The 13,488-nt window shown below is 45.5% G+C and overlaps 1 protein-coding gene across 1 annotated transcript; it reads right to left on the reverse strand.

The window, feature by feature from the left end:
- LOC124682812 (protein unc-13 homolog) lies at nucleotides 1-4,666 on the reverse strand. Its single transcript, XM_047217421.1, has 5 exons — nucleotides 4,157-4,666; nucleotides 2,754-3,617; nucleotides 2,055-2,498; nucleotides 1,395-1,584; nucleotides 1-1,318 (listed from the first exon to the last, which is right to left on the reverse strand). Exons 1-5 carry the CDS (start codon nucleotides 4,664-4,666, stop codon nucleotides 390-392), a joined length of 2,937 nt encoding a protein of 978 aa, XP_047073377.1. The 3' UTR covers nucleotides 1-389.
- Nucleotides 4,667-13,488: the final 8,822 nt, after the last annotated feature.

The following is a 13,488-nucleotide window of genomic DNA, read 5'->3' on the forward strand; positions in this document are numbered from 1 at the left end:
TAACAATGATTTCAAACATCACAGCAAATACAAATCAGATATTACAGGTGCCCAAACCTATCATCCTTTCCTTGGTACAGTTATTGCCAAGTACTTGTGTAATCATATAGTGCCTATTCAAACATAAATATATACATTGTCCAAAGATATCCGCAAGCAAGCTGACACTACTACAAAAACACCAATATAGGCGAAAATAACTCACCTTATGAAGCCACACACACTCAAAGATAACTACATCTTATCAGCATGGACATGCCACATTCCGATTGCGGTAGTTATTTCTTATCAGCTTGGACCTGCCACATTCCGACTGAGGTAGTTAGTTTTCTTCAGATGCAAGCACCATAGAATTAAACGCACTTCTTTATGATCTCAATTTACAGAAATCAGAGCTTCTTTGGGAGATTATATGTTTTCTTGAGGAATTTTGAGGCAGCCTCATCATTCCGGTAGCACAAAACTCTCAGGATAGTGTTGGGGTTGTTTGCACTCCACTGGGTGGGCACGGGAGGTATCGGAAACCTAGATTTGGTTGGAGATCCAGAGCATTCGGAAATTGTTTGCTTGAAACGCTGAATGAGGGATTCCGTGTCTGTTCGGAGGAGTGGCAGAATGTTCTTCGCCTCCAATGAAGCCTTGTCAACCAATTCATAGGGCAGGCCATCACCATTTGCTAAATACAATCCTCTGAGGGCTCTGAAATCATTCTCTATGGTTAGAGAGTCTTGGAGGGTGAAAGCGCGTGTTGGTCCACCAGCAAGAAGCACCAACAAGAATCCATCAAAGGAAGCTTTCATCAACACAGTCATGAGACGGTCCCGTACCCCATTATACATTATGCCAGATATCACCCCAAGGATAGAGTGAAGCTCTCTCAACAAAGGCTCAACCCTGTTTGATGCAGTACCACCAACATACAGCGTGTCCAAAAGAACATGGCTCAAATAACTGAACACCACATTATATGCCGTTGTGTCACACAACTGACGGATGCCGTCTTGGCAACTTGTCTGGGATAGCTCAAAGTTGATGTTCATTCCATCAGTGATACCATCCTGAGCTAATTCACTGTTTCGCAAGTATTTTGTCGCCTTCTTCTTCAGGTTCTCCACCTCAGTTCGGATATAGTGGAGCGTATTTATTTGTACACAGAGTTTAGGAAGATCTAATGAACACGCACCGTTTCCATTGGACGATCCAACTTGTGAGCCACGCTTCATAATAACATGGGGCTTTTCCTTTTTCTTGAACAATTTGGGTCCAACATCGCATCTCGTTAAATGAGGTAGTTGTGGAATAGGAGTACTCCGGGTCTCTGTGAACCAAAATTAAATGAATTCAGCATGGCTAAGTATTGTATGAAAGTAAAATATCTTAATGTTCATACGTACCACAGTAAGATTTTGCTTTTGATACATAATGCTGTATAATTCTATCGAGCCCAGCTGCTAGATCAGGAAACAGAGTAGAGTGCGTTGGTATGGGCAACTGAAAAAATGATTCTAAAACTTCATTAATTATCTTTAACATCTCCACAGAAGAAGGAGCAAAACTCGGTCTGTTAGCTTGTGGATTCCAAGTCTGCATACAGATTGACAAAATTAGTGGAATGCTCGATTAGTTGCTCTACATTGATATCAGAAAACACAACATATCACAAAATACTGTGATAGAGTGCTTGGCATTCAATGATATCCACTTTAAACATATGGTTGAGAATGGCTGAATGCATAAATAGTTAATCACTCAAGTCAGATATTAGCAGTTCCCCAAGGAAAATGCACCTTCGACTGTCCATACAACAATAGTAGTTTCTAAGGTGCACCAGCCAGCTAAAGAAATAGAGTAACCTTATTTTGCGCGGGTAGAAATAGAGTAATCTGATGTCAGGCTAACCACAAATTAAGTTATAGAAGCCTACAAAGATTATTATTAACAGTTGATGAAAGGATATATCACTTAAAATCCATGGAGAACACAATGAAAATCTAAAGTAACTCAACTCGCAAGATTACTGTTATAGATATGGTATGCGAAATGAGTAGGATCACCTCCTGCTGCAAACTTTGGTCAACCCATCCTTTAAGTCTGTCCACTCGTTCTTTCACCCAAGCTTTTACCAGATTAGCAATTGCATTTTCAGCTTCATACGGCGGCATCTGTCTAATCAATGACTTGCCTCCGTCATCACTATTCACAGAATCTTCAACAACAATATTAACCAGATTCTTCTCTAACTTATCAGCGGCGTTAAGCACTTCAGCAGTGTCTGGTGTGAGCTTTGTAATCCCAACTATAAATTGCTTCAGCTCATTACCAAAGCAAGAATGAAGGGTTGCAACTGCAACACCTGAAGCAAACGGGTGCCATTCTGTCAGTATTTGACTATACATATTTCTATCCTTGGTAGCAAGGTCATTAATATCCTTTGCGAGGATCGAAAGAACTGGCACATGATTCCTTGATGATCGCTTTGAGACTGCCTCCTCCATTCTCTGAACAAACCAAGAGAACGTCAGAATCAAAATACATCACTGACATTGTCAAATGTTATTATTAAGATCTAGCACTTTGCAACATTTCCTAAAACAAGAAATAACCAAAATCACTTGTAATGACAGTGATCCGCAATGTTTAATGTCCAATTTTGTAGCACAGTTAAAAAACATTATCTGACACTCTTGGTGAGATAAAAAAAAAAGATGACAGTAAAAGGGCCCAAGCAGAACGAGTTCACAATATAAACTTACTTGAGCAAAAGCAGCACAGACTGATGACCGTATATAGGCTTCTATCCTGCCGCGCACTACATCAGTCTCTTCTTTCCTTGTAATGTGGTATTCTTGAGATATATCTTCAACCAGAATCTTCGCAGCTGAGACTCCTATTGAGACAATGCCTGGCATGGAATCAATATTGCTACTATTGAAATATTCATGGTAAGCTAGCAACCTTTTGTCTGTCCAGCCCATTATCGAACTTAAAGTGGAGCTCAATAGTTCACAGTAATCTGGATCTTGTGTGTTTTTTGCATCTTTTGCAACTTCACTTAACTGATTCTCTGCAGCAGAAAGTAACTCGATATCTACTTGGTCTGACATGGCAAAATGGTTGAACAACGCCCAGGTAAAGTAGAGGTTGTGAAGCATCTGATTAATCCCAAGAATGACCCAAGTCTTCTTCAACAACCCCATCACTCCATCAATCTCAGCAACCAAAGTACCATTCTCACTATCAAAGCAAGCTTCTACCAACATTTGATAGATATGGAGATTAAGTGGAAAGCCATCTGCCCAGTGGCATTCATCAGAACCTCCACCGAGGGACCTAGCAGCAAGGGACTTGACAGCACTGCATAGTTCCTGCACCGATTCAGAGTCCTTCCCAGTTTCAAGTGACCCATCATAGGCTTTATGTATTATCCGCCGCAATCTCTGTGCATAAATGTCTGATTTGCTTAACGGGACAAGCGGGTGAACCAACAAACCAGCCTCAAGAAGCTTCAAGTTCCTAAGCTGCCAGGCCACATACTCATGTGGATGAGGGAAATCTGATACTTTAAACTGCTGCAGGAACTCTAGCGGCAAAATCATTGATTCTGCACGTCTGCCTAGCTGTTCGAAGAAGAAAAAAGTGCAATTGATCTTGAAGTTAAAACTCTTTTTGTACATGATTATTTTTTTCTAAAGTAGTGCATGAATAAGTTCGGAGCATAACTGATGCCTCATGGTGACTCAACTATACAAGTTATGCTAGTATTAGAGCTTGACAAGTTCAGAACAAACAAAACAAAAAGAAAGATGGCGCACCAAACAATTCAGCACATTATTTCCCACTTTACTCATAAAAGGCTGGTGGTCACCACATTTCAGTTGAGATATTAACCATAGAATAACTCAAGGAAACTAAATACTACCATATATGGTGTCCCAACTCTCAAGATCACCAAACTGAGACACGCCACTGGCCACCCAATGTTTGCCGACACTAGTCTACGAATCACACACCAGTAAGGCAGTAAGTGGAATGTGGAACCCAGACCGAGATCTCGTACAAGTGTGCAGCCCACCGACAGTGCAGCAACCACCGAAAAAATAATCGAAAACAAATAAAGTGAAGCTACATTTCAAAAGAAGCGAGATGAGAATGGGACCTGTCCAGCGGCGATGCGGAGAAGCCCACGGCGAATTCTCGCGTCGTCCTGCTCCGTGACCCGCAACTTAACGCGCACCAGCTCAACCACCGTCGCTGGTCTCCGCGACGCCTCCCTCGTGACTTTGGACGCCGTCGAGGACCTGGGCCCCAGCGCCTTGTTCACCTTGGTGGCCGCCGTCGACGTTAGCGAGCGCTGCAGTGAGGAGGAGGAGGAGGAGGAGGAGGAGGTCGAGGTGGAACGGGTGGCGGCGGAAGCAGACTGAGGGATGTAAGTGAGGGGCTTGCCGCCGGTGGCGCGGGAGGCGGCGGCGAGGACCTCGTAGGCGGTGGTGCGGAGGTCGGAGGCGGAAAGCGGCACGCCGAGGTCGGAGAACGGGGCCGCGAGTGGCATCGCGGAGGAGGAGGCTGTGGTGGCAGCGTCGGCGGTTTGGAGGTCGCTGGAGAGGTAGGAGGTTGGGGAGGCGGAGTTGCAGCGGGAGTCGGGGAGGAGGCGCGCAATGCAGCCCATGCTTCTGGGTCTGGCTTTGTTTTTTTGTTTATATATCAGAGGCTCAGAGCTGTGTTAATCGGGGTAGGTTGTTTGCGTGAAGCGCCTCGTCTGCCAACAGACCAGCATATAACCCACAACCATAATGGTACGTGATAAGTGACGGGGCACCATTTTCTCCAAATAAAAGAAAATTAATTATTCCAATTCCTCAGGTTTGTTTGGAAGAAGGTAAGGATCCTAGTTCTTCGAGAGGCTATGTAGCGGGCGACCATGAGCATGATCACTTTTCCATGAATCCATATGCAAATGGATTTGTTGGTTGAATCATCTCCGGTTTAGGATATCAACCCCTGATGTGTTCGAAGGTCATCCTGTATTCAAGAACATGAGGTGGGTGCCATGAGGGACAAGCTTAACGAGATAATCAAAACGAGGAAGGAGATGACCGAGAAGGTTCTTCAAGCTAGGCTAAATCTTGCTAAAAGTAATAGTAAGATAAGAAGACGACATGCACGAAAGATTGTGGCAATGAAGATGAGGTTAAACTGGAGATGCGCCAGACTCGTATGGAATCAATTGAGGCGCGCAAGATTGCCTTCAAAGAGCATAAGCTTTCCTCAAGAAGACATTGTTGAAGCAAGATGTCAACAAGATGAAGCAACATGCTCACAAGAATGTACTGGAGACTCGAGAAAAGTAGGTGTATAATGAGGGTGTGGGTGAGATAGATGAGAAGGAAGCCCCTTTTGGGGCTTAAAGGAGTGCACCACCCTCTAGTGGTTATGTGTGTCCATCACGGGACCAATATGATGAATTTTATGCATGATTTTGGATGGTTTCTTTTTCTTGTGTGTACTTATAGATGATGGTAATTGCTCTGATGAACATTTGTGATAATCGGACTTTCTTATAAGATAGATGACAGAAATATTACATTTTGATGTTTAGATGTCAATTGAATTTATATGGAAGTAATGGAAAAATGTTTATGTTTGTCCATAGAAAAATGTTTATGCACCACCCTCTAATTTTTATGTTTTTCCATCACAAGGTCAATTTAATCAATTTTATTCATGATTTTTGATGGTTTCTTTTTTCTTGTGTGTGCTTATAGATGATGGTAATTGATTTGATGAACATTTGTGATAATCGGACTTTCTTATAAGATAGATGACTGAAATATTTCATTTTGATGTTTAGATGTCAATTGAACTTATATGGCCAAAGTAATGGAAAATGTCAACGAAAACATTTTGAGGCCCAAACACTAGCAGATGATAGCTTATCTCTAACCCAGTAACCCCTCACCGGTCTTTTGAAACATTCAATGATGTAATGACTTGGTGTTATTTTGATAAAAAAAGACATCATTAATTGGTGGGGACAACATTGTCATCAGTAAGAACCATGCAAAGCTCGCAAGTGGCACTCCTCACAACTAAAAAGGACTTAAAGTTCTCTAGTTGTGTTCTCTCATCTCTCTTAGGCTATGGCCTCTAATGGATGGCACATACAGGACCATTATAAGGACTTCTTAGTTTTATTACCCATACCGACACGCATGTTATCTAATGGGTCATACGCCAACGAAGGGACGAGGAGGCCCGGAGTAACCCTGGTGACTGCATGTTATCTAACAAGTCACGTTCCAAATTTTCTAATGCTTATACCAATCTTTATTTGTATGGTTATTTTAAGATTGTCCCTGGTCACACTTCATGTGCCGGCACACCTAAAAATTATACTAGCACATGTATTGGTTGTTGACTATGTTTCTGAAAGTTCAATGTCAGTAATCTAGAGAGGGGTGAATAGGTTCTACAAAAAAATTCTTGACTTGTTTGCAATTTTAGGCTATGCGAACAAATAAAGTGGCCTCATGCAAACTAAGTGGCGCACTCTATATGACAAAATGCATATATAAGAACTTCAAGCTCGATCGCTATCACAAATTAAATAAGTGGAAAAGAAATAACGAAGCACGCGGAGACGATGATGTATCCCGATACACACCAAATACCACGAAGCACACCAAACACCACGAAGGCTCGCCTTCTTTTCCGTGAGCTCCTTCCACGAAGTAGGAGCCCTTTCCACTATGTGAAGACCTTCGGGAGGCCTCCGATCCCGTACAAACTTTTCGGCTCGATCACAACTTGATCGCTCCCGGTGACCGCTACCGCCTAGAAGTCCTCAACCTCCAAGAGTAACAGGATCGGAGAGGGAAACTAGGTACGATGGCTCAAACCAAAATATGTGTGGTTGAAAGAGAGAGGATGCTCAGATCTTGAATATGCACGGATCAACTCTCAAAATCGATGGTTAAATCTCAAGGAATCAAGGATTTGAGGTGGGGAAGAAGGATGAAGTTCTTGAGACCTTTTCAAATCAGATCTGGATCAATAGGAATGAAAAAGATAATTATCCATGAATTTAGAGTTGCCTTATATAGCGGAACTAGCCGTTGGGGAGGCAAATTTTTAGGATTAAATTATGTGGTCGATATATTCGGCTCTGGGCCCGGTTATACCGGCCAAGATGGTTGGCTGGCGAATGTAAAGAAAAGTGGAACTGATGCAGCCCAACCTTCGGTCTTCACCGCATCATGTGCTTCATTGCCAAGACGGCACACAAAGGTGAATCTTCTCCTTTATGCGTGCCTACAATCGCCCATTTGGAACAGCATACTACTTCATACAAATTCCATGTGTTCAATCAAGTACATCGACCAAGATACAAGCCATGGAGACCAAGCCAATGGAGAGGGAGCTGAAAATAAAGAAGATGGAGCTACAGCTCCCCAGCCGGAACTTCCACCCCCCCAGGACCGGAACTTCCGCCCAGATTCCCTGTGAAGAGAATCCAGCCGGAACTTTCGCCCCGAGGGACCAGAACTTCCGCCCTAGTTCCGAAAATGCGCCAAAACGCCCCGGGATGTTACTGCAAGGAAATCGGTCGTTTTCGGAATTAGACCGGAAGTTGGCCAGAACTTCCGCCCCGACCGGAACTTTCGCCCAGATGCCTCCAAGATGATGTCTAGCCCCCAGTGAAGGGAATCCAGCTGGAACTTCCGCCCAGGATGACCGGAACTTCCGCCTGCTCGACTTTCAGCACAAACAGCACTTTTCAGCATGTAAGTTACCCCTTTTTCCCACCAACTATAAATAGCCTTGTTGGCTTAGATCTGAGATTAGACTTGATGTGAAATTAAACCTGAGCTTTGCTCTTGCCCCATGTGGGAAACCCTACCATAGATCCTAGATCTTGTATCACTCGATCTCCTTGTCGAACCTTTGTGATCGCTTTGGTGACTTCTATCAATCGTTGGTCTTTTGCTTGCACTTCTGCCGTTTGGTCTTTTGCTTGCACTTCTGCCTTTTGGTCTTTTGCTTGCACTTCTATCAACCTTGGTCTTTTCACCCTTCTAGATCTCTCAGGTTCGATTCGTCGATCTCTTTGCGGGACTTCAACCGAAAGGTCTTTTCCTGCAACCTCTATCGAGTTGGTGGTTCGGGCCAACGAGGACAAACCGATTTGTGTGTGTGAGTTTGTATCCCACGATTCCCCTCCGCGTTCTTCGTGTTCATCGCGTTCTTCCCCCTCCCCCACGAATTCCACCCAAATCCGTGAAGATCGGGCACATCCTTGGGTTTAGCTCTTATCATATGGTATCAGAGCAAAGGTTGCCACGGATTTGACCCTTCAATTTCACCAATTTCGCCCAAAAATTTTGCCCCAAAAAATAGCTCGAATTTGGATCTCAGGATTTATTGCGTTTTTTGTGGTTTTAGTCCATAGATTTTGTGTTATTGGTGTTGATCTATCATTTCTCCAATTTTCAGCCGTCAATTCCACCGTTTCCCCACGAAATCCATCGATTTTTCCCCATTTTTCCGCCCGAGTTTGTGCAGTTCATCGGTCCAGATCCAGATCTAAAATTTTCGTGTATTTCCGATACTTCCGATCAGTACGGCCGGAGCCCAAAATTTTCCCCATCTGATCAACTACTACCTTCTTCTTCGCTGAATTGACTCGCGCCCGCCAGGCCCACCCACGCTCCCGTCGCTCAATCAACAGCACCACCTCCTGCTCGCGCAAACCACGCTCGCCCGCATCGGCGCACAGCCGCGAGCCGATCCCCCGACCGCCTGGCCCACCATCGCTTCCGCACGCCAACCACCACCACGCGCTGCCGCCCGGCCCACCTAGCGCGCGCCCGCACCAAGCGCTCACGCCCACGCCGCTCATCTCTGGCTCGCTCGGCCGCAGCTCCACGCACGCGCTACGCCACCACGCGAACGATCGCCCGCAACTGCCGCTCGCCCCGCTGGCCAATCGCGCGCACCTTCATCCAGGCCCAGCCTCGGCCGCCCGCTGCTCCCCATCTCGCGACTCGCGCGCGTCCGCATCCAACCTGCACCATGCGTGCAGCACGACACGCCCCAGCTTGCTCCCCAATTTCCATCTCCACAGCAGAAACGCTCAGCCAAAATCGATTCAGCGCAGAAATTTTTTCAGACCGGAACATCCGGTTACTTTCAGCGGAACTTCCGGTGAACTTCAGCTCTACTTCCGCCTAACTTCCGAAAACAGCAGATTTCCTCACAGCAGCCCCTGGACCTAATTCGCGTACCGGAACAAGGCCGGAACTTCCGCATGGAGCAATTTTTGACCCAATTTTCATCAAATTTTGACACCCCACTTTGACCCAACTTTTGACAACTTTCCGGAGCCTGTTTGACCTCAAATTTTGACCACTTTGACCATCCATCTTGACTCCAATTTTGACAACTTCGATCGCTCGTTTTGACCCAACTTTTCAGACATTGACTTAATTTTCCCGTTTTTCGATTTGCAGTGCATTGGTTGTCTATTCCACTTCCGCGGCTACACCAACACTGCGACGGCACCTTTGGCACCCCGGATTCCGGCGCAACTTCGACACCATCAACGACATCACTTCGACCATCGTAAGTTCGTGTGCTTGACACCGCCTAACATCAATAGGTATAACTTGCCTCCCCCCTTGTAGCCCCTTTCTTTCTTTGCGTACCTATCCTATTGAGAGTGGCTTTCCGAGTGTTGCGAAGCATTGGACAAGTGTCACGACCGTGAGAGAGTGTGTGTGCGTTGTCTTGAGAAAAGCTCCGAAGCAAACTCGGTGAGAAAGATACACAAAAGAAGAAAAAGTGTGACATAGAGAAAAATAAAGCTTCTAAGCATAGGAAAAAAAAAGAGAAAAAGAAAAACAAATAGAAAAAGAGTGTGTGTCCACCGATACAAAGGAGTGCAAAGCTTGTACGCACTAAGATAGGAAAGAGAAGAGTGGCATTCGTGCAAATCTAGTTGCTTCTCTCATATGCAACCGATCTACGGTCTCTCTTGTGTTGGCGCGACACCGAGCTAATAGTCTTCGTTAGGACCATCCTTGTTACTTGCTCACTTTCTTGGTCGCGCTAACCCCATTGTTCTTCCTTGTGTGTGTTTCCGTGTTTCCTTGACATAGATCACCGCCTTTGATATTTGACTTTCGATCTTACCCACATTTGACAATAGACATTTTCTTTGGTCCTTTTCGCTTGCTATCCACATCCATACCTACCACCATATAGAGTTCTTAACCTTTTGTGTGTGCTTTGAGTGTGTGTGTGTGTGTGTGTGTGTGTGTGTGTGTGTGTGTGTGTGTGTGTGATGTCTACGCACGCTTCTATTCCTGTAGACAGTGTTGGGCCTCCAAGAGCAGAGGTTTGTAGAACAGCAGCAAGTTTCCCTTAATTGAATCACCCAAGGTTTATCGAACTCAGGGAGGTAGAGGTCAAAGATATCCCTCTCAAGCAACCCTGCAATCACGATACAAGAAATCTCTTGTGTCCCCAACACACCTAATACACCTGTCAGATGTATAGGTGCACTAGTTCGGCGAAGAGATAGTGAAATACAAGTAGTATGGATGTATATGAGTGGTAATAGCAATCTGAATAAAATATGGCAGCGAGTAAATATGCAACAGAACAGTAAATAAACGGAGATTCGATGTTTGGAAACAAGGCCTAGGGATCATACTTTCACTAGTGGACACTCTCAACATTGATCACATAATAAAACCACTCTACACTCTCTTGTTGGATGACAAACACCATTAATTGTGTAGGGCTACAAGAGCACCTCAATGCCGGAGTTAACAAGCTCCACAACATTCGATGTTCATATTTAAATAACCTTAGAGTGCAAGATAGACTAACGCAATTATACCGAGTACTAACATAGCATGCATACTATCAACATCAGCTATGAAAGGGGGAATTGATCACATCAATACTATCATAGTAATAGTTAACTTCATAATCTACAAGAGATCACAATCATAACCTATACCAAGTACTTCATGATGCACACACTGTCAACATTACATCATGGAGGAGGAATAGACTACTTTAATAACATCACCAGAGTAACACATAGATGATATTCAACTAGATCACAAAGAGAGAGATGAACCACATAGCTACGGTAGAGCCCTCAGCCTCGGGGGAGAATTACTCTCCTCATCATGGAGACAGCGATGGCGATGAAGATGGTGGTGGTGTCGATGGAGATGCCTTCCGGGGGCAATTTCCCGTTCCGGCAGGGTGCCAGAATAGAGACTTCTGTCCCCCGAATTGGAGTTTCGCGATGGCGGCGGCTCTGGAAGGTTTTTCTGGTGTTTCGTCAATCTGTGTCGAAGATTTAGGTCACGAGGCATCTTATAGGCGAAGAGGCGGAGTCGGAGAGGCCACGGGGGGCCCACACAGTAGGGGGCGCCCCCCCTGGGCCGCGCCGCCATGGCGTGTGGGGGCCCTGGGCCTCCCCTCTGGTCCCTCTCCGGTGTTCCGGAAGCTTCCGGGAAAAATAAGATATTGGGCGTTGATTTTGTCCGATTCCGAGAATATTTCCTTTCTAGGATTTCTGAAACCAAAAACAGCAGAAAACATCAACTGGCACTTCGGCATCTCGTTAATAGGTTAGTTCCGAAAAATGCATCAAAACGATATAAAGTGTGAACAAAACATGTAGGTATTGTCATAAAACTAGCATGGAACATCAGAAATTATAGATACGTTTGAGACGTATCAGTGTGTATGAGTACATATCGGTTATTCTCTGATTTGAACCATTTTCTCGATTTTGTTGCTAGTTTTGACCTTTTGGTAGCTCTCTTTCCACCATATATACACCAATCCTAGAGACTAACATGTATAGTGAGGATGAGCCTACGGAGGACGACATGGAGTACCATGAGGGTGATAGCTCCGCAAGCACCGCGGATATGGAGGACCATGTGGAGCACGACACCGACTATAGCTCCGCAAGCATCATCGACATGACCGACATCGAGCATCTCTACACCGACCATGGCTCGCCAAGCACGTACGACAACATGGAGGACCACCACTCCGAGCTCGACTACAACATCGACGACATGGTGGAGCACAACCTCGACTACGAATACGACCACGACGACATGGTGGAGCACTACCTCGACTACGACTACGACACCATGATGGAGCACCGCACCGAGCACGACATCGACACCATGGTGGAACCTAGCTTCGACACCACCTTGCACAAGACCGGTGCCTACAAGTTCCTCATCTTGGCCAATGGAACTACATATGAAGATAGAGGACCTTCAAGACGGCGCAACCATGAGAGTGCTTATGCACATGATCATCTACATCGAGCTCATCATATGAAACACCAAGAGCTCCCACACCATGATCGCCATCGACACTCTCCTCCGAGCTCAAGAAGGCGCCACAATCAAAGTGCCAAGCTACATGAACCATCATCTAGGCATGCCAAGGATCGTCATCGACACACGTCACCTCATGATCGTCGTCGACCATCACCACCTCATGAACACCATCGACATGTGTCACCACATGACCGTCGCCGACACAAGTCACCTCATGTTCGCCATCGACCAACACCTCCCAAGGATCTTCGACGACATCCCTCAAGACATGGTGATGATGCAAGAAGACGAGAGCCTCGACATGAATCGGCCAAGGCTACAAAGGTCAACAACACCAACCATATGGTGTCTACAAAGCCTAGCGCCACCACCACAATGGCATCTCCAAGACCGCCTACACATGAGAAGATCTCCAATGGTGCGAGACAAGACACTACACCAACAAGCAAGATGGTGCCAAGTACAAATAAAGAGGAACCACATCTCATGGTGTTTCCCTCTCCTACCGCCACCACCACAAGGGCGCCTACAAGAATCTCAAACCCCAAGATGAAGACCATGGAGTCTACACTTCAAGATGAAGGACGGTCTACCCAACTTTATGCCAACATGACAATGATTCGTCCTCCAAGACCACGTAGCTCCCAATGCTTTCGTTGCACACAAGACGGTAGTCATCTTTGGGAATGCCCCAATCTCCATTGTGATGTGTGCACAACCAACAAGCACATGACATGGGAGTGCAACACACCACAAGCCCACAAGCTCTACTTCGCCCAATTAGATGCCGAATTCGCCAACATGACTCTTCAAGATACCATCGTGTTCAAAGAATGGTGCAAGGAAATGGACAAGATGACGACTATGAAGACCACACTTCAAGATGGAGCACGAGAAGGCCAAGTCAAGAGTGACGTTGATTCGAGCCTAGTTCTCAACAACACCATAGCGCCATCAAATGGTGTCAACATGGGAGGCGATGGAGTTGAGAAGGTTGAGCATGGGATTTTCCCTTCAACCAAGGAGGCGAATGGTGTTGAGAATGGTGAGCATGGGATGATCCCTTCACCAATGGAGGCACATGGAGATGAGAAAATCGAGCCTA

This window comes from Lolium rigidum, chromosome 1, assembly GCF_022539505.1.
Source record: "Lolium rigidum isolate FL_2022 chromosome 1, APGP_CSIRO_Lrig_0.1, whole genome shotgun sequence".
Taxonomy (NCBI): Eukaryota; Viridiplantae; Streptophyta; class Magnoliopsida; order Poales; family Poaceae; genus Lolium; species Lolium rigidum.